General features: G+C 36.1%; 1 protein-coding gene across 4 annotated transcripts in view; it reads left to right on the top strand.

Annotated features, from left to right (window-relative positions):
* ASCC3 (activating signal cointegrator 1 complex subunit 3) overlaps window positions 1-22,657 on the top strand; it is a 400,644-nt gene that overhangs the window by 75,338 nt on the left and 302,649 nt on the right. For all 4 annotated transcript variants that reach the window (XM_072642929.1, XM_072642932.1, XM_072642930.1 and 1 more), the window contains 2 exons: window positions 15,190-15,390; window positions 15,852-15,992. In XM_072642929.1, the coding sequence (XP_072499030.1) occupies window positions 15,190-15,390; window positions 15,852-15,992 (342 nt within the window). The remainder of the gene's footprint in view (window positions 1-15,189; window positions 15,391-15,851; window positions 15,993-22,657) is intronic.

Here is a 22,657-nt window from a genome sequence, read left to right as displayed (position 1 = left end):
GCTGTGTGCTTGCTCCCATGCTTTTTAGCATGATGTTTTCAGCCATGCTGGCAAATGCTTTCAGTGAGGATGAACACAATAGCATCAAGGTCAGCTGATGATAAATTCTTTAGTTTGAAAAGACTACAGGCCAAGACCAAAGTGGAGGAAGTATGTTGCATGTGGTGCATGATTTTCTGTTTGCAGATTATTGTGTACTCAGTGCAGCCTCTGAAGCTGAAATGCAACAAAGTATGTATCAATTCTCTGTTGCCTATGCTAATTTTGGCCTAACAATTAGCACCAAGAAAACACAAGTGATCCATCAGCCACCACCGCACCATTCATACATGGAATCATCAGTTACAACAAATGGAGAAATTTTGAATGCTGTGGATAATTTCACTTACTTGGTAGTGTATGTAAGGGGTGTTGACCGCCACACCATCTGGGATGCCACACTGACAGACATCAGGTAAACTGAGTCTGGAGCAGGGAAGGGTGAGCAAGATGGCGCTGGAAGAGATGGCCCCACCCCTGGTTTGTTGTTGTCACTATAGTTCCAGCTTGTGTTCATTTCTATAGTTTCGGGTTTGTTTAGGTGTGTTACCATGGTTCACTGGGCTAGCTGGCAGAGACTATATAATTAGAGTGCTTGCTTGAATAAATCGGAGTTGCTTCACTGACCTGCTCTCCCTCCTCATTCTTTTACTCACGAGCTCCACAGGAGGACGAGCAGTCTGCTGGCCAGGCATAAGACTTGCTCCTCTCGGTAAGCTATGCTGTAACCATAGCACATGCTGGTTTGAGAACCCAGATGTCATGCTTCCCTCTCTAGTAACGATAGTCAGATAGTTGGGGTTCAATTGTCCGTTGAATTCAGACAGTTCAAATGCTCAATATTTAAACATGCAGAGAGGTGTCCCTCCAGCCCAGGAGAAAAGGAGGGGCTACTGGGAGGACGCAGAGATGATCCCACAGGCCACTTTAGAATTCAGGAGGAGGTACCGGACACTCAAGTTGGTGCCATACAGTCAAAATTAATTAGAAGCCTAGGGAATTTCCTGATACCTCCATGCACAACAGTATGGTTACCAATAGAGGAAATATGCATCAAAACAAAGCAAGAGGTTATTATTTCTGCACCAGCAAATGCTTACACAGGCTTACAGGCCGTAGTACAGCAACCACCAATTGGTACCTTACACAAGATCCTGATGTCCGTCAGTGTGGCGTCCCAGATGGTGTGGTGGTCAGCGCCCCTTACAGTGTATACATTGACATTGAGGTTGACATGCATTGCCAGAGCTAGTTCAGTGTTTGGGAGGCTCCAAAGAAAACTATGAGAGAGAAGAGGTATTAGACTGACGACCAAACTGAAGGTCTGCAGAACCTCATTGTTGTATGCCTGTGAAACATGGACAGTCTACCAGTGTGCCATGCCAGGAAACTGAATTGTTTCCATTTGAACTGTCTGAGGAAGATTCTGAAAATCACCTAGCAGGATAAGGTACCAGACATTGAGGTCCTTGCTTGAACTAAACTGCCAAGCATTCAAACTGTGCTTCAGAGAGCACAACTTTGGTGGGCTGGCCACATTGTTTGAATGCAAAATGTAAACTTGCCAAAAAGACACCCCATTAAACACCCCGACATGCACAGGGGGGCCTGCTATCACAGGTTCTTAGATCAGCATTCATAAGTGGAAAACAACTTAAAAGGGGTTAACAATCACTTTAATCAAGCATATGTATCATTCCTTTAACCAAGTACATATATCATTCAGTTACTTCAAGGAGTCAGTACAGCACCCTGAATTTCAAAGAAAATATAGAGAAATCAAAAGATCAACAGACATAATAGCTTCCTCTGCCTGAATTCAACGGACAATTGAACCCCAACTATCTGACTATCGTTACTAGAGAGGGAAGCATGACATCTGGGTTCTCAAAGCCAGGGGAGCTCCTTAGTGGCTTCCCAGAGTCCTCATCTGGCCAAACAAACACTTCCAGTCAGTAAGCCCCAAAGTAATCAACAGACATGGCTTCCTCTGCCTGACCATAATTCCTCAGATAGGTACAACTGTCTGTCCATTGTTACCAGAGAGGGAAGCATGACATCTGGGTTCTCAAAGCCTGGTAAGGAGGGGAAAGGGACGGGAGGGGAGAAAGAGACTCAGGGGCTTCCCAGAGTCTTCATCTGGTACTCAAAACCTCTTGCAAAAGCTAAGCCCCCCAGGAAAACCTCAGAGTATTTATACCTTTTTTTAGAGCCAGAGGGCATCCCAGCCCTTGAGAGCCAGTGCCTCATTAACAAAAGTTGTGGGTGTTCCTACAAATCCCTAATCAAACTCCCCTTAATGGGTGGGGAAGATCTTTAATCACATTAACAACACAAATATATACTGATTCTAGTTAAAGAAACTTTTCTTTCTGTACTTTTTTCCTTGTAAAGACTCTTGATTGATAAAGGCAGGATTCTACCAGGCATTTGATTATTCTAAAACAAAAATAGCAAAAGACCCTAATTTTACTTGGCATTACACTATTTTATGGAGAACTTGCTTGGGGCAGGTGATCACATGGTGGTCAGAAGAAGCAATACAAGCATAGTCTCAAGGTCTCTCTCAAGAACTTTGGATTTGATTGTGTGACATGGGAGACACTGGAACAGGAATGCTCAGCATGGCATGCCCACTTCAGAAAGGGTGCTGTGCTCTCTGAGCAAAGCAGAATTGAAACAGCACAAAGGAAACATAGCATGTGCAAATTTGGAGTATCCACCCAAATGTTCACATGGACTATCTGTGCCCAATCTGTGGTAGGGCATTCTGAGCTCCTCTTGGTCTGATCAGCCACAGTCAGACACATTGAAACTTAACTTTATCATGGTGATGTCATTTTGTGCCTCTTCTAGAAGGAAGGACAGTAACCAATCTGGTTCTTATGAAAATAGGTTCAAATCTCATACTCTACTGTTCTATTTGTACATCCTCTTTATGAGGTAGTATATTCCTGTACTCTTCTTCCCTATGTATCTTTGTATGTCTTTTTCCCCTCCATTTCCTTCTTTTCTATTATGATCATCATTAAAATATTAACAGGACCAGTCCAAGGCACTTGTTCTTATTTAACTTCCTCTTTGGACTCTGATGATATTAGGATTCTAAAGGGATACTTATATTATCTTTCCCTATTATAGTTTAAATAATACCCAAAAAGGTATGATCCCTTCTCATTACTCACTTTTAACATTTCTTTTGAATTCTAATTTTATAATTCAGAGTTTCTACTTAGCTTCAGTCTTATCATCAGGAATAAGTAGAAGTCTTGATTGATTAAAGGTGCATTTTTTTTCCCCTGTAGGTGTATTCTTACTTTTGCTAAATAAATTATTCTTGGTTGTAATTCTATATTTTTTGCCTTTTGGATTATCATTGTCTAGGTTCTCTGCTCCTTTGTAGTTGTGGCTGCTAAATCATGTGATTGTGACTATGACTCCTTAGTACTTGCATTCTTTCTGCCTACTGGCAGTAATTTTTCTTTTCACCTGGAATCTCCAGATTTTGTCTCTGGTATTTTGGGAAGTTTTTCTTTTGGGATTTCTTTCAGGAGATGTCTGGTAGACTTTTCGTCTTTTCATTTTACCATCTGATTCTAAGAGATGTGGACTGTTTTCATTCATGATTTCATGAAATATGATGAAATCATATTCCTCTTTTTTTTTTTTTGGTCTCCCTTTTTTTTGACCTTTTTTTTAGCTCTTTTTTTTTTTTTGGTCATGGCTTTCTAGTGGTCCTGTGATGCTTAATTTATCTCTTCTTGGCGTGTTTATCTGGACACTTGTTTTTTGTGGCATATATTTTCTTTTTTTAAATATTAAAGTAAAGATGTCTTATTGCTTTATGGAGTCATTTTTAATTTTCAGGGATTCTCTTAATGGAGTAATGTTTCGAAACTCTTGTATCAGATCATTAATTTTCCTCCAAGTAATTCTTCCAGAGTTTCCATTTTTCTTCAGTTCTTTCCTGTGTGAAATGGGGATAAAAATACTCGTTAACCCTTTTTAGGAGATTTTTCAGGAGAGGAAGTAATGTGTTTTAAGTGCCTTGCCAGCCTAAAAAAGCATTATATAAATGCCAGCTACTGTTATTGTTGTTATTAATGAGCACATACAATATGCTTGCTGCTTAGTAGCAGTTCTGAACTGTCATTTAAAAGTCAATACTAGTTAACTGATAAGTATATATACAAAGTGATTTTTAGCAAGTGGGTTATTTTTTATTACTTTTGTCCAAGCTAGTTAGATGTTATCTTAACATGGGCATTTAATAATTTTAACTAAAGAATATTAAAAGTTTATTATTTTCAGTTCATAAAATTTCCTTAGAATTGTTCAGTTGTCATGTTATTTCTATAACATAAAAAAGTTTACTGTAGTTGTAAAAAATTCCACTGTAGAAGTAGATTCAGGTTGGAACTGATCAATTTCATATCATTTAGTGAACATTTATTCATGTATTTTATGTACTGGGGCTATGCTGACTGTTGACTCTTAAATGTTAGCAATGAAGTCTCTGTCTTTTTGTTCTATTTCGGAAGACAACATATTTGTATATAAGTATATATAGATATATAGATAATAAAATCAAATTAATTTGGAGTGAAGATTCTAGCTGCTGAGATCAAAAAAGACTTTATATAGAAAGTAGTGCTTATATTTAGCTTTGATGGTAACTAGATATTGATTTGTTTTTTCACCTTTATTATTCTGAACTAGAAAAAACATTAGTAAGCATGATAATTTCCAAAGAAGTACAGGAGAAAAAAAGATTATATATGCAGCAATAAATCTCTATTATTATAAGTTTGGAGTTTTTGAATATTTATAAGAAATTTAGTGTGGGAGTTTTGAGCAACAGTTTGGGTTGTTTCTACTTTCTTTTGAACTTCTGTTTTCTTCTGTTCATTCAAAAAAAACTGTACAGTGGCCCTCTTTTTTGGGGATCACTATTGTTCCCCATCTTCCCTACCCCTTGACATTTTTCCCTTGTTAAAAACTAAAAGAAAAAAAACACTTCATGAATAATAAGTATAGCCAGACAAATTGAATTAATGGTGTCTATGTCCAAAAATGTATGTCTGTCATCTCTCTGTTAGGAAGACAGAGACCTAGACTTCATCATAGGTGTTTTAGAGACATAGTTGGTCATTGTATTAATTGGCATTATGACATCTTTCAAATTTACAATGTTTTCTTTGTTCTACTCAACTTTATATCAGTTCATAGATTACTGTGGATTCTTTGAAATTTTCTCTTTTGTCATTTCTTACGGTGCAAAATTACATTATATTCATATGCCACAGTATGTTTTTCTCACTTGTCTAAGAAAATCTAAGTCATCCCTTGGATTGGATTTTAGCTCTTTTATTATTTTTTCCCTTCTCTCCCCTTCAGGATTAAGAAGTTTGTTTTACTTACATCTGTTCCCTTACTGGTATTATTCTCCCTCTGACTCCTCCTCTTTCTCCTCCATAAGAATGGCAGTGCAATGTGAGGCATTTCTACCCCAGACTCTGCCTGCATTTCTTCAACTCTCCCTTTGTTTCAGAGAAGAATGAATTTCATGTCATCCCCCCCATCTTCTCTTCACACACCTCAGTTATGAGAAGTCTCAAGTTGTATCCCATTTTTCCTTTTTACAGTAGTGTATTTTTATACTCTCATTCACTCGTTCACACACACATGCACGTATGCACACACACATACACACACACTTTCTTCTTTCCCCACTTAAAATCTTTAAACTCAAGTCCTCTTTTTTTTCTTTTTGATCTTCTTCAGTACTATTTTAAAGATATTGATGTTATAGAAGGACACTTGTTTCTTCTTTTAGAATTAATTTTATTAGTATATGATATAGCTTTTAATTGTTCAAATAATTTGCATTTCTAGATTTCTCTAGACTCTTTGCATTTCAAAGATCCAACTCAGCTTTGTTCTTTTATTTAAAAATGATTGAAAGTTTTCTATTCTATCCCTCATTCTCCACCCCCAATAAAATAATATTTAGGTTTGGAGTTTAGGTTATTCTTGGTTATAAAATTATCTCATTTGCTTTTTGGAATATGTGTTCTAAGAGCTCCTCTTGTTTCTTGTAGAAACTTCCAGATGTTTGTTTCTTTTTTATTTTTATGGAAACTCCTGATTTTGATTATGATTTTACTGGTATAATTCCTTTTGAGAATTCTTTAAGCAGGTTGTTTGTGGATTCTTTTGGTCTTTACTTTGGCCCCTGATTCCAACAGATTTGAGTAGTTTTCATTTGGAATTTCTTAAATATAGTGTCCATGCTTTTTTAACAAAATATATTTCTCTCTCTTCTTATTTTCCAAGTCAGTTTAAAAAAAAGATTTCTATATCTTACATTCTTTTTTTTCTTCAGTCTTGTGGTTGTATGTGTGTGTGTGTGTGTATTTTTTTCCCTGTCTTATGAAGTCATTGATTTCTGACTGATCTGTCATAGCCTTGAAGCTGTGTGTTTTTTAGGGAAAGTTTGCCACTTTCTTCTGAGCTGTTTACCTTCTTTTAGTTCTTTCCTTCACAGCTTTTATTTTCTTTTTATCTCTTCTTTCCTTCTAGACAATTGTGTCATCCTTTTGGAAAATCTAGAGTTCTTTTGAGTCTTTGCTTACGGTTGTTAGTTGGTTGCTGTCACTTTTTTGTAGATGGGTCTTTATATTTTCAATCACTTTTTATACTAGTTAGTGTTTTCTTTGATTTATTTATCTTTCTAGCTTTAAAATCTTGAACTAGGACTGTTTGCCAGGGCCAGGCTTTATACCCCTACTGATCTTTTTGTACATGGACTTCTGGCTTACCTTTTGTGCAGTTCTGGAGTGGAAGAAGGGACTTAAAGTATTCTTATTAATACTATGATCATCACTTGGGCTTGGTACAAACTCCACAGTTTTGGTAGAATAAGCATTCCATTCAGGCAGCACTATTGGCAGCAAATTTCTGTTTGGATATTTATGTTTTTTTCTGTTATTAAAATACCTATATATTCATGGCATGAATTGACTAGAGGTAGTGCATGTATCTTCTGGTTATATTGCTGCATACATACATACATTAGATAGCTTTGAGCTAATATTTTAAGAAATAATGATATTGACTTATGCCATTCTTTATGTATACATTATCTCTCCTTCATTTGGGTATCAAGCCCAAAGGAGTCTGGTTAAGGTGCTTTTTAAAAAATTTTATTTGATGTTTCAGTAGAATCTTCTTTCAAGTCCATCTGCATCTGGCCTTTTCTACTGAGAGTTTTTTTGTTTTTGAATTAATTACTATTTTTTTTAATTTTTCATTTTTAACACAGTTCATATCACATAAAACAATTCCAACTTTTGGTCAGGTGATACTTCTTTTAAAGCATTTATAATATAGACCACAAATGAATTTTTTTTTAACATTAACCAACTGAGACACAAATAATAATTACGTATGCTAACGTCACAAGCCCTTGACCTAATTATCTCCACACTATTACTAAGAATTAAAGGACCCTAACTTATTGTTGTTGGTCTAAAGTCCTAAGCCTAATAGCTTAATTTTAGATTTTACTGCAGATGTTCCCCTACCAACAATCTATAATTTAATAGATCTGGTATTAAAGCTTACAAACCTTTTGACTATAGGAAATTGCCACTAAGAGTAGGGACATTGCAGGGAAACAATATCTCCCCAACTTCATGTCAATTCCAGGCAGGAGTAGATTGTCCACCTGCATTCAGTCAGGCTTAAAGTCTGCCAGGTGTCAGTGGGGAAATTGAGTAAGGAGAATCCTACCTCAGCCCAGGATAAACAACTGCTCTCCCACCTTTCCCATGAGATCACCTTTTGCAGATCATACCACCATGTTACAGGCTTACTAGCATCATGGATTGGAGGCTTAGACCACCTTTCTTGCTACCCATACCTGGAGTTAGACTCAGAAGAACAGTCAGTTAATAATCCCATAGAATCTTAAAATAGCAAGTTCCAATTAACCAGGTTTCAGATATGACTATAATTTCACATTGGCTAAGGAACATCTTTTGAGGCAAGTCTTCAGTGGCTTACATGCTTTTCTGTACGTGTTCTAGTTCCTGATTAAATAACAATCATAAAATCAAATGTGCCATTAAAACCTTAACTTTTCCATCAATGCCAAATTTTACCTGAGGTTACCTGTCTCTCAGAAACTTAGATTAAAATTCTTTTCCCCAAACTGAAGATGTCTCTGATTTACTTTCAGTAATTAATTCAGTCAATTGTTTTAATACTAATTGCTTTTACATCACTTTGTAACGTGTCCAATTTTTCTCTCCATCTCTCCTCTTCCCCCACACCCAGTACCTTGCTTTCTGATTACCCCTTCCCTCAATGTACCCTCCCTTCTATCACACCCCACCCTTCCCTTATCCCCATCTTCTCTCTTTTCTTGTAGGGCAACATAAATTTCTATACCCCATTACCTGTGTTTCTTATTTCCTGGTTATATGCAATAATAATTCTCAACATTTGTTTCTAATGCTTTGAATTCCAACTTCTCTCCCTCCCTCCCTTCCTACCCATCCCCACTGAGAAGGCAAGCAATTCAATACAGACTAAATATCTGTGTGTGTTTTGTACACAATCCCTCCACCTACCCAAATACTGAGAAAAGTCTTAAGAGTTACAAATATTATCTTTCCATGCAGGAATGTACAGTTCAGCTTTAGAAAGTCTTTTATGATTTCTCTTTCCTGTTTACTTTTTCATGCTTCTCTTGATTCTGTGTTTGAAAGTTAAATTTTCTATTCAGTTCTGGTCTTTTCATCATGAATGCTTGAAAGTCCTCTATATCATTGAATGACCATTTATTCCCTTGAAGTATTATATTCAGTTTTGCTGAGTAGGTGATTCTTGGTTTTAATCCCAGTTTCTTTGCCTTCTGGAATATCCTATTCCACACTTTTCAGTCCCTTAATGTAGAAGCTGCCAGATCTTGTGTTATTCTGATTGTATTTCCACAATGCTCAACTTGTTTCTTTCTAGCTGCTTGCAGTATTTTCTTCTTGACCTGGGAACTCTGAAGTTTGGCCACAATTTTCCTAGGAGTTTCTCTGTTTGGGTCTCTTTCAGGAGGTGATTGATGGATTCTTTCAATGTTTATTTTGCCCTCTGGTTCTAGAATATTAGGACAGTTTTCCTTGATAATTTCATGGAAGATAATGTCTAGGTTCTTTTTTTGATCATGGCTTTCAGGTAGTCCCTTAATTTTTAAATTGTCTCTCCTGGATCTATTTTCCAGGTCAGTTGTTTTTTCCAGTGAGATATTTCACATTATCTTCTATTTTTTCAAACTTTTGGTTTTGTTTTTTAACTGCTTGGTTTATCTCATAATCATTAGCTTCCCTGAACTCAATTCTCTCTTTTAAAGAACTATTTTGTTCAGTGAGCTTTTGAACCTTCTCCTCCATTTGGCTAATCCTGCTTCTTAAAGCCTCCTTCTCCTCATTGGATTTTTGGGCCCCTTTTTCCAATGAAGTTAGCCTCTTTTTAAAGGTGTTACTTTCCTCAGCATTTGTTTGGTTGTCCTTTAGCAAGCTGCTAACTCTCTTTTCAAGCTCTTCTATTGCCTGAACCCATTTTACATTCACTTTGGAGGCACTGGAGGCAGGGGCCTTGACTTCCTGTGACAGTGTGCCTTGTTCTTCCTCATCTGAAAGGATGGGAGGAGACACCTGTTCACCAAGAAAGTAACCTTCTATGGTCTTATTTTTTTTTTCCCTTTTTTGGATATTTTCCCAGTCAGTTACTTGACTTCTGAATCCTTTGTCAAGAGGAAGGTCCTATTATCCCTGCTTTCCCCAGTACCATGTTCAAGGCTGAGATTTGACTTAGCTGCTTGATATCCTGGGGCTTTGGGTAGGGGCCTACTCTGAGAGTTTAATGTTTGTTTATGAGATTTAAAAAAAATTCTGTTTCTATTAAAATTGTTATTTTATATTTTCAAATATTTATTTCATTTAAATTGTCAGTTTTGTTGGCTTGTAATTAGATACAATATTTTCCAGCAATTTCCATTATTTCCTCTTCATTCGTTGTAAATTTTCTGTGATTATTTTTCTTTTAATTTTCATTCATTTAATAAAACTCAAATAAGCTAATAATGACTTTTCTTTTTGATTATATTACAAAACTAGCTTCTAATTTTATTTCTTAGCTAAGTAGTATTTTTTATTCATAATTTTGTGTTTTATTTGAGTTTTTCTACTGCATTACTGCTGCTTCCCTTATTGGGCTGATTCCATCATTAGGTTCTTTTGACTTTACAGTAGTGGCCCAGTGTGCTAAACTCTATCGTCAGGCTAAGTGCTCGACATAAATCAGTAGATCTTTCTTGATTGGCCTCAGACTCAGGATAAACCTGGGATTTAGTCATTTCTGATAGATGCTATATGATATGGTGCAAGTTATCTAAACTCTTAGCGCTCCAAGAGTTTCTTTTAAGACTATAAATTATAAAAAAGTTGCTAATCTGCCTGGGCATTGTTGGGGGATGTTAGAACAAAAGAAATAGCATAATTTTACTGCTATGTAAGTATACACAATTTTGTCTACTACACATTTGAAAAGATATAGGTAATCTGGAAGTAATCTAGAGAATGGAAATTAAAATGATTAAGAAAGCAAGACAATTTAGTTTGTATATGAGAGTAGACTGAAAAAGGCTTGTCTGTTCAAGAAGGATGAAGGCTGAGAGATGTGGCTCAGTCATCATGAAGGACATGTCTTGAGTAAACTTTGGTTTACTAAATCCTAGAATACCTAAATTGAAGCATGCCTTTAAGGCTGAAATGGGATAATTTTGGGAAAATTGAAAAGAGGAGTTATTCAGGCTGGGGGTAGTGAATTTGTGATTTGTTACTTGATAGGTTCAACAATCACATACATAAATTTTTAGATAGATAGATCTGTTCAGGAACTGTGAAAAGGGTATTTATGGTGTAAACATTAAACAAACTGATTCAACCTTAAATCATTATAGATTTTTTTTAATGGCAGGAGTTCTTAACCTAGGGTCTGTGGACTTACTAAAAAAAATTTTTTGATAACTATATTTCAGTGTAATTGGTTTCTTTTTAATCAGTTATAGCCTATGTGTTTCATTTTATGTATTAAAAAACATTATTCTGAGAAGAGGTTCTTAGATTTTTACCAGACTACCAAAGACCCCTTTGACACAAAAAAAGTTAAGAACCCCTACTCTATGGGAAGGCCATTATCACCATTGTAATAGTCTGACTGTTGAAAATAAAATACATTCACACCTCTGAAACAGAACCACTTTCTCTGTGTGTGGTCTTTGGTATGGCTTAGATTTTAAATCCTCAGGGTAGAAGCTGAACTATCTTTGTAATGTATCTGTCTGTCTGTATGTCTCTACTTGCACATGTTGCTCAACAAATACTGTTAACTTCATGGAAGTATTCTTTTGAAAGTGTGCAATGTAAATATATGGTTTATATTGTGATTGTTGATTACAAAGATTAATGGTTTACGAACAACATAAGGCATTCTTTAAATAGTGCATAAAAGACTAAAGGGATCTTATTTTACCTTGCATATAGTTTAACATATATTTGTAGGATGAATGAATGAGATAGGTAACATACTCTCTATCCTCCTAGTAAAAATGATGTCTGGGAGAGACTGAGCAGACAGCTCACTATGTGGAAACTTCTTCCTCTGATGCAGAGTAGTAATTTGTATTCTTAAGGAGTTGCTTAAGAATACTGATGGAGAAAAATGTGTGCATTGGCATGACCTGGAAATTGCTAGGAAGTTAGGTGAAGACTTGGATCTGGGTAAGGAAAGGCAAAATCCTATGTGTTAGAACCTAGGGTGTTTCAAAGGGAAAAACCCAATTTTCCAATAGGGAGGAGAGGTGGGAATGAAGTTTAGAGTAGCGGTGGCATGGTATTTCAGTAAACACCCCTACATACACAGGAGGCTGTCACAGGTTCTTCGATCTGTTTCTCTAAAAGAAAAGGTAACTTTTGAGATGTTAACAATCACTTTAATCAAGCACATCTATCATTCATTTAGTTCAGGGGAAAAAGTCAGCACCCCAAACTTCAGAGAAAAATACAGAGAAATCAAAAGTCAGCAGATATGGTTCCAAAATGTCTGACCATTAACATACATACATCTTTACCAGAGAGGGAGCATCTGGGTTTTCAAAGCTGGGGGGCTCCTTAGCAGTTTCCCAGAGTCCTCCTCTGACCAAACACTTCTAGTTAGCAAGCCCAGAAGTCAAACCTCACTCTCAGAGTATTTATACACTTTTCAGAGCCAGAGGACAAGACCCTCTGCCCCAGTGCCTCAGTAGAAAAAAGAAAAGGTATCTGGGGCCCTCCTACAAAACTGTTCCCCTAATCAAGCTTCCTTCTAGGGGCTGGCCTATCCATGTGTGGGGAAGATCTTCTTTAATCACATTATTCAATCAGGGGCACTTAAACAAAAACTGGAAAAGATTCTACTTTGCTTGGCTTTTACACATGGTCTAAAGGTGAAGTAACTTTCCCTTTCTCAACAGAAAACCAAAAGGCAAAAACATGGAAGTATTTATTGATTAAGTTAGGATTCCAGAGAAATAGTTACTAAGTTTTTCATGCTGTCACAGGTAGTATGATTCCTTGAAGTTATTTCCCTTTCTTTTTACTTTACCTGCATGGGAAAGGGCATGGGGAGAGAAACATTATACAAGGCTATCCAAAGGTTAAAAAAGAAAAACTAAGGACAGCTGTTAAGTTAGCCTCTCATGTAAGTAGAATAAAACATTGATGATCAGGATGGCAATGAGTTGGCACCTGAGAAAAGCTGGACAGAGTGACTTTTAACACCAAACTAGACTAAAATCTTAGAGGTATTTAATAAATCCAGGAGATACTTGATTACAGCAGTGGAGTTCATGTGAACCAGAAAGCATTCACATTGAGATGCCCACTGATCGCATATGATGATCACAGTTATGGATTAATGAGAAAAGTATCAATTTAAGGTGTGAAGGTGATTTTTATATATGATTTTACAACTTGTTGCTTTCTTAATATTGCATAAATTCATCTGTTTTTAAGTCATGATCTTATAAAATGCTAGCTAAAACAAAATAAAAGAAAAATGCCATTATCTATATAGAGGTGTGTGGTATAATGCAAAGAGAGCCTCGCTTTGTCCCTTATTAACTGTTTGACGTTGTCTCCCATTCTACCACTCTGAGACTCAGTTTCTTCATCTGTAATTGGCAATAAAATACTTGCACAAGACAGCTTACTTGTTTATTGTAAGATAAAGAGATATCAAATTATTAAAAATTGTTTGTTATTTGTAATATAAATGAGAGACAGTGTGAGATATAATGAGTTGAATGCTGGATTTAGAGTCAGGAAACCCCGGGTTCACATCATCCCTCAAATACTTAGTGGCGTATTAATTGAAAGTTATCTAACCCATCAGGTAGATTGGGTTCATATTGCATTCCTTAAATATCTGGCTGTGGAATTAATATTTTATCCTATAAGGCAGAGGTTCTTGTTTGGCATACTGCCCCATTTTGAAAAAAAAAATTACTCAGCGCTACCCTGAAAATTTACTTTGTTTAATGCTTTAATGGTTTTTTGTTTTTGTTTTTGAAATTCACATTTCTTTTTTGAAAAAATGATGCATCTTAAATTTAATAATTTATTGTAAATTTGTGGAGGATTTTCTTGGATTGAAATTTTGATGATGCAGTGTTGCATCATTTAACCATATAGTATCATATTATAAACAAATCATTACGCACACATATTCCTTCTGATGTGTTCTGGACTTCCTGACAACGTGTGGCATGGTCACTTGCTAACTCTTGCTTGTTAAGACCTGTCAACCGGCCTTGACGACTGATTGGTTATACCTTGCATTTTGTGTGTTTATTTGGAAAGTATTATAATCACTATGCCTAACTCTGTTACACAGCAGATAAAATATGTTTGAATGGTTTTTCAAATTTTTCTTCTCTTCTTTCCTTATGCTTCCACTGCCCCCTTATTTTTATTCAACACCCACCAATTGCACATGAAGCTACTACCATCCCCCTGGATCAGTCCAGTGCTCCCCAGGGGTCAATATTACCCACTTTAGTAACCTCTTCATGATAGGGGAACGTTGAAGTTGTTTGAGAAGCACAATGACATGAATGAAGTGGTGAAATGGGAAGATAAGTCTAGCAGCACATTCCTCATCAGTCATTATGCAATGCTTTTTTGTCCTTATGTCTTTTCTACACAATTAATAAAATATCTTATGGAAATTAGCCCTTTGGAAAAAATAATATCCAGTGTTATCATGAGCATTTTCAACACTGTTTTTCTCTGTGATGTCTTTAACATTAATTTACTCTATGATACCATGAATTATTGTGAATATTTTACTGCCTGACAACCTATTGTAGCATATTATGAACTTGATTCTTTAAAAAATTCCCTTTGAATTCTAATTATTTTTTGAAGTTTCCTTCAAAGTTCCAATTTCACAAATTTCAAATTTCATTTAATATCACAAAAGGACTAAATTAAAGTTTTCATAATTAATGAAGGATAATTCATAATGCATTTTAAATATGTAACAGTTGCAAATGATTTTTCTAGCTTTCTGAACCACTTCACCTTAAATATAACCATAACCATGTGCTGATAGCTTTATGTACCCTGCACTTGATTATTTTTCTTCTGGAAAAAAACAAACAGGATACCATCTTAGAATAACATCTTTAAGAACTTTGCAATTCAGTTTTAACCCAGTGGTATTTTTATAAGGGAATCTTTTTGTTTGTTTCTTAAATTTCTCACCAGTGATGTGCTTAGAATTTATATAAGCATGTTGGGATCAAGATTGTGCTTTTGCTAAGTTTTTAGATATAATGAAAGGCAATTCATAAATGTATTTAACAGTGTTTTATAGCTGCAAACTGTTTTCCTGGTTTCCCAAATGTAGTACCTCAAGTTAAATATAGTAGGATGCTGAGTAAGCAGTTAACGCTATTTTGATAAAAAGGAATTAAATGTGTATGTCTATTTCTTTAGTGCTTTCCTTTGAAATCATAATGTTGACTTGGAGGGGCATATCTTTATTCAGATTGGCCAGCTGGCTTTTAAGGGAGTGAAAAGACTCAACCGAATCCAGTCAATAGTATTTGAGACAGCCTACAACACAAATGAAAACATGCTGATTTGTGCCCCCACTGGAGCTGGGAAGACTAACATTGCCATGCTGACAGTCTTGCATGAAATTCGACAACATGTTCAACAAGGTGTTATCAGAAAGGATGAGTTTAAGGTAGGAAGTTAATAAACCTTAGAATAACTTTTGAAGCTGTAAGATAAAACCCATTATACAGTTATATACCTTTTATGAAATGCAGAAGTTTTCAAGGATATTGTGCTTGCTGAAGTCACAGAAGCAAACCTGTTTGATTTACTTCATTGAGATTAAGCCAGTCTTTCTTTCTGTTCTGAAAAATCTTATTACTCATGTGAAAAGCTATGAAAATACATTTAGCTTTGAAACAAAACCAATTTTCAAAGTGATGAGGCTGTATAAACAAAATCCATTGTCCTCTAAACAGCTGCACACTTATCCAACAAAGATAACTACTTTTCATATATCACTATTAAGATTTTTCACTTGAAGGGCCTAGAATCATATTTCACAATAAATTGTGATTTGTATTGGTTGCTGAGTAACAAAAGATGTTGTGACTTTAGCTCATTTATCAAGCTGGTATCTTTTTCATACAGATAGTGTATGTTGCTCCAATGAAGGCTTTGGCAGCTGAAATGACAAATTACTTCAGCAAGCGTCTGGAGCCGTTGGGCATCACAGTGAAAGAGCTGACTGGTGACATGCAATTGTCCAAAGGTGAAATCTTGCGAACACAGGTATGTTAAGTTAATCTGAATCTTTTTAAAAGAGTATGTTACTTTTTCATTGTATAAATGTGATGAAAAAAGGCCAGTGTCTGTCACTGTTTGTTCTTCATCTATGCAGATTGCTAGCTTATATTTTTGTTGTACCTTGAACATATTACAAATTCCAAATATATGTGTCTAAGACACATCATAATCTGTAGTGACTAGTTGAACTTTTATTATTGTTTGCTTTTTCTTATTTTATTTGAAATAGTAAGAGAACAAGTTGTTAGGATGGGATCAGTAGGAATCATCACCAGAAGAAGGAAATATATAGTTCTTTGAAAGGACCATAGTTTTATCTTAAATAGTTTTCTGTAGGCTTAATAGAAGCATATCCATCCAAACAGTGAAAAATTTTCAAGGATGCATACTTTCTTTCATTCAAGAGAAATAGATCTGTATTAGAAGAAGTAGGAGAGAAAACCTCCCTTCTAAGAGCTTCTGCCAGGGTTGGGGAACTTGCAGCCTTGAGACCACATGTGGTCTTCTAGGTCCTTGGGTGCCACCTTTTGACTGAGTCCAAGTTTTACAGAACAAATCCTTTTATTAAGGGGATTTGTTTTGTAAAACTTGGACTTAGTCAAAGGGCCAGACTTGGGGACCTAGAGGACTACATTTGACTTCCAGGTTTCAGGTTCCCCACCCCTGCCTTATGCTCTTAACTCTAGAATCCAAGAAATACAGGTGCACAGCAACTGGGGGTAAATATGAGCCAATTTATAAGATACTGAATGTTACAGCTTGTGTAAACACTAAGGAAACATCAGAGAAGGAGTGATAAGAGGAGGTATAAAGTATCTCATAGTATTCCTTTGGAGATAATGTTGAGATATTAATTGGATGATGATATAATCAGTTTTCAGAACTGGCTGGATATAGAGTAGTTGTGAATGGTTCGGTGCCATTGTGGTAAGAAGTCTCAGATGGAATACCTCAGGGATCTGTGATTGGTTCTGTGCTGTCTAGCGGTTTCACCAGTGATCTTGATAAAGACATTGTTGGCATATTCATCAAATTTCCAGATGAACAAAGCTGAAAAGGATACCTAACACCTTGGGTGATGCATTGTAGAAGACTCTTTTCAGGGTACAGGAGGAGTAGGCAAACTATGCCTAAGGGCCAAATCCTTCCTGAAGTCTGTTTTTGTAGGCTACATTTCAAAATAAAGTTTTGTTGTATTTTAAAATGTAAAAACCAGGATTTGATCCTCAGGCTAGATTGTTAGCTCTTGAGCTAAACAATTGGTTTGATCATAACAAGATGAAGACACATGTACAGAAAATCAGCTTTACAAGTATAAAACAGTGGTTAGTGGTAGTCAGAATCTGGTCTACATGCCACTGGGAATCGCCAAAAGGGTCTTCATGGGGTTAAAGCTAGTAATACTACTAAAATGTTATTTTCCTGTTAAAATTAATCTTCCCTTTTCCAAATGTGTATTAGTATGAAACCGGATTTTTTTCATGTATTTCAACTAAAACAATATTCTGAAACAGATTGAATGGGGGTGGGGCAAGGGATGAGACATAAGAGTCAAGCTGTAGTATTTTTTCCTTAGCTCCTCAACTAAATCATAGAAAGTGTTCCAGATTGAATTCTGATCAGGAAAAAAAAAAAAAAATCCTAGTAAGTCATTTTTCCAGTACAGAGAATCTTAGGAAGAAAGAGAAGTCTGTGGACACTAGAGATCAAGAATGAGGCTGGGAAGGACCATGGCAGAGCAGTGAGTGCTGGAGGGAAGCATTCCAATACTCATAGATGTTTAAAGGGGACTGAACACTAAGGCAAGAAACACTTGGGCAGAAAGAGATCCCAGGAACCCCTATATCAGCACTAGAAGCAAGAACAGATACTATTTGGCAGTTCAGTTGCCCATTACCCAGTCCTGGGTCACAGTTTTGGGGTGGGGAGGAGTGCTTGAGATAGAGCAAGAGCCCTCCCTTTGTAAGGAGCAAGGAACAGACCTCTCCCCAGATTATTCTACTTTGGAAGTGCTGAAAACTTAATAGACTCTTAGACTAAGCCATGAAAGCCTTAGGACATAGAAGGACAGAAACTCATACCAGGCATTCTTCTCCTATTTCCCATCCTTACTCCTAGAAGTAAGCAGAGCCCAACACTAACATAAAGTCCGAAGCAGATTGGGAAAATGTGCAACCAAAAAATTACTGTGGCAACAGGGAAGCTCAGGACACAAACACAGAAGACAAATGATTTGAAAACAGTTACAAAACAAAACTGCAAGGAAAATTTCAAGTTAAGCATAAGCCCAAGAAGAATTCCTAGATAAAATAAAGAAAAATATTTTTAAAAAAGCATAAAAAATGTTTAAAAGTCAAATAAAATCACTAGAGGAATAATTCAAAATAGAAATGAGAGCTATGCAAAAAAAAAAATTTGTAAAGAAAATTAACAGCTTGATGAAAAGAGACATAAAACCTCACTGTAGAAAATAACTGTATAAAAATTAGAATTGGCCAGGTGGAAGCTGATGATTCCATGAAACATCAGGAAACAATGAAACAAAGTCAAAAGACTGGGAAAAAAAGTAAAATATTATAGAAAAAACAACTGACCTGGAAAAAAGAATGAGGAAAAATAATTTAAGAATCACTGGACTACCTAAAAGCCACAAAGAAAAAGAGCCTAGAAATAATGTTCAAGAAATTATAAAGGAAAACTGTCCAGAATCAGAGGGCAAAATAGAAATTTAAAGAATCCACCAGTTACCTCCTGAAAGAAAGAGTATAAAGGAGCACTAAGAGCAAAAAGTTTGATGACTCCTGGTCTAAATGAAGCAGTCAGCATGGTGAAGAGCCTAAATTTTGTGATGTGAGAATCACCTGAAAGAGCTATTTAGAAAGAGCTCCTTACTGTTTAGTAAGGAGAAGAGATGACTGAGGAACAAGTATTGCTGTTTTCAAGTATTAAATACACTTATGTGGAAGAAGAATTTGAGTTGTTCTGTTTTGCCTCACAGGTAGAAGTTGAAAAGAGGCATATTTAAGCTTAATAAGGAGAAGCTTCCATAAGTGGAGTGACCTGCCTAAAGTAGTAGTAGGTTTTCTGGAGATATAAAAGTAGAAGTTGAATGAGTACTGCTTGGGAACGTTTATAGTGCATTTTCCTTCCTGTATGGATTGGACTACATGGCTGCTGAGGTTCCTTCCAAATCTCAGTTTCTATAAAATATATCTGGTTTAGTTTACAGAATGACTAAGACCAGTTTTATAATTCCCAGGATTACTCCAAATTTGTTTTTCCTGAATATTATACTTTTTTCACTTATTTTAAACTTTAAAAATTTCATCTAAATTAGTAATTTTTGTTTATTTGAACTTACATTTTTACATTGGAGAATTCAAATGCAAACTTAAAGATTTAATATATAAATTATATAAGTTAAATTAATTGTGCTTTAGATGAACCATTAATCTAGATTATAGTTAAATATATTAGAAAGAAATATTTATTGTTTATTGTACTAAGGTAGTTTGAATAAGTCCAAGGCTGCTGGTGAATCAAACAAGCAGTTGGAAGGACAGAACTCCCATGATACCATCCCAGTTTCTTTTTCCCTTTTTCCCCCTTGAATATCTCTTGAACAAGACATTCCTAATGCTCTCCCTCTTTCTCCCTCTTTATCTGCACCTTCTGGCTTCCCTGTCTTTCTTGAAGTCCCAAATAAAATTCTACTTTTTTCAGAAAGCCTTTTCCCATCTTTCTTAATTCTAATGCCTTCCCTCTGTTGATTATTTCCTTTTTTTTGCCTTTATAAGCTTGTTTTTTACTTAGTTTCTTTTTTCATTTTGTTTCTCGCCCCACCCCTAGACACTGTGAGCTCCTTGCTGTCAGGGACTGTATTTTGCCTTTCTTTGACTTCCTGTGCTTAGCACAGTGCCTGCAATGTAGTAGACACTTAATAAATGTTTAGTCAGTGAAACTGGGGGTAAAAAACATCATCATCACATTTGGATTTTTAAAATCTTGTGAAGTCGAGTATTAAAAGTACCCAGGAGGAAAGGCTGGTCAGCAGTGTCATATCTTGAGAGGTCAAAAAAAGGTTAGAAATGAGAAAAGATGGCAATTAAGAGATTATTGGTAAGTTTGAAAAAAGTGTGATTTCAGTTGAGTGAGGAATCAAAGATACTGAAGAGTTTGAGAACTTGGGAGACTAGAAACATGGTGGTGTCCTTGACAGAAAAGGAAAAATTTAGATTACAGGACAAGATGCTTACTGGCCATTGTTCTACATTTCAGAACCAACTAACCAATGTATCTGCACCTGCCATGAGGTAATTGGAGTGGGGTGGGAATGGATGTGGATATAAGTATGCCATGGATTGGGGGAAAGGGGAAGAGTGAGGAGGGAAGAAGGATTTACCCAACCAGATCTGCACAGTTTATGCAGGTACTTAGATCATCTTTGGCACCTAGGTGGCACAATCCTGGAAGGTAAAATTTGGAGTCAGGAAGACCTGAGTTTGAATTCTGACACAGACAGTAGCTGTAGAACCCTGGGCTAATCACTTTACCTCTGTGTTTCAGTTTCAGTTATTATCTCCATTGCCAAATGGAGATAATAACAATACTTGCCTTGGAGGGTTGTTGGGAGAATCAAATATGTTAACATATGTAAAGTATTTTGCAAACTTTGAAGGCACTTATTAGATGCTAATTATCATTAGCTATTATCTCTTTAGCTCATGATTACATTTAGGAGATGATACCTGGATAGAAGCATGGAGTTTGTAATCTCATTGTCATGAAAGTCCAGAAGTCTGGAGGAGTGGGAGAGTGTTAGATGATAATGGGTAGAAGATGGCAAATTGTGCTGGAAGTGGAACCCAGAGGTGATTACCATTTAGAGCTTAAGTGCTTGGCATTGTCCCTAGCACAAATTAGTAGGGACTTTACAAATGCTTGTTCCTTTCTCTCATCTTTTGGTTGATCCTTGTACCTCCTGAGGCCTTTAATGATGTAGACTTCCACTTTGGAACTTAATCGTCCATTTTTCAAATGCTTAGAGTAAACTCTCTCTATCACATTGCCAGCTGAATCAAACCATTGCCATCATCTTGACAGTTACCTTTCCTCAGTCCCAGATAGTGGTAGTCCAGAAACCCAAGAACCCTGGGAATAGAAGGGTCCCCTAGACCACCAATCTTGCGAACAACTGACCCACACTGCCATTATTGAGAAAATAAATCACCATGGAGAAGGGACCTACCTTCCTTGTTACCATAAGCCTCTACCACTAATCAGTTATCCAGGTAAGACTAAGAGCTCTGAGAATGACAGTGTCCCTCAAACACTGTTTCTATCTCGGCCCCCATATAGGTTGACTCTGTAAATAATCTCTGTGGAGATACCATTGAGCAACTGCTTCTGCTGCCACCTTAAGCATAGCTAAAGAAACTTAGAAAAAAAATGTTCTTCCCTCCAAACTCTTTGGCACTATGAGTTGTTTCCATATTAGAAACAGATGTGATTATATTAGCAGAAATGACATTAAAGTAGATATATTGCCATCTGCTTTGTCACTGACTCCCCAAGAAACCTGGGACTTTACCATCTGACCTACAGCTGAAACTTTCATTAGAATATGAATGTCTTGAGAGCTAAGGTCTTTCCTACTATTTTGTATCCCTAGCATGCAGCACAGTCCTTTGCATGTAGTAAGCACTTAATAAATGCTCAGTTACACATTAATTTATTCCCCTCTTTACCCTTCATGTAAACCATTGAGCAAAGGCTGGCATAAAAAAGGTAAATCTGTACTGGTTCTTGTAGATCACCAGTTATTTTTTAGACGGTTGCCATCTCTCTAGATTTTTTGTTTTGCTTTGTTTTTTTAAACTTTTCTCTTTTTTGAAAAGGGGCAATTGGGACAAGTTATCCTTCAGTATTCCTGCAGCAACTTCAGCATTCAGTCTTTAAAAAAAATATCGAAGATGATATAATCATCACCCATTATCCCAGGGTTGTAGGTAATCTGTTTTTAGTCACTTTGAATTCATCAGGTTCAGGCAAATCTTTTATTTTCTTACTGACCTTAGGTTCTGACTTCCCCTTAGCCGTATTTGTTCCATTTTGTGTAGTACTAATAAGTTGCCAAAACAGAAGAAATAGAAGCAAAATAGAAGTTGAGTTCTTCCTTTTTCTGTCATCTGTTGTCATTTGTAAAGGCTGTTCTCTGCTTTCCTTTTCCCTCTTTTCCTACCATATTGTTTAAAGAACAAAACACCACAAGAAATCTTTCCCTTTTTTGCTGTCCTTATCCTCTTCTATTTTTGAACAACTTTAATTTTTAAGGGGTTATTGCTTATATGAACATTTAACATGCCTCTCTGCAACTTGCAAGCTTGGGTCCTAATTTTGTCTTTTAGAGCCAATCTGGACTAAAGTTCTCTCACTTGTATTTTTTGGTGTGTATGCAAAAGGCTGCTAATCCTTCCTTGCCTGTTACTCAAATCAAAATAAAATCAGGCAATAAGAACAGATTTCCTGTTATCTGTTGGTTTAGCGTCTTTTGTTCTTTTAAAGAAAAAGATTTAAAGAAATCTTTCTAATGGTTTTCTTTTATGTCTTAATATCAATTACTATTTTTCATTAGACTATAAGCTCCTTGA

The sequence above is a fragment of the Notamacropus eugenii genome, chromosome 2 (genome assembly GCF_028372415.1).
Source record: "Notamacropus eugenii isolate mMacEug1 chromosome 2, mMacEug1.pri_v2, whole genome shotgun sequence".
NCBI lineage: Eukaryota > Metazoa > Chordata > Mammalia > Diprotodontia > Macropodidae > Notamacropus > Notamacropus eugenii.
The sequence above is the reverse complement of the archived record's forward strand: the minus strand, read 5'-3'. Positions and strand labels throughout refer to the sequence as shown.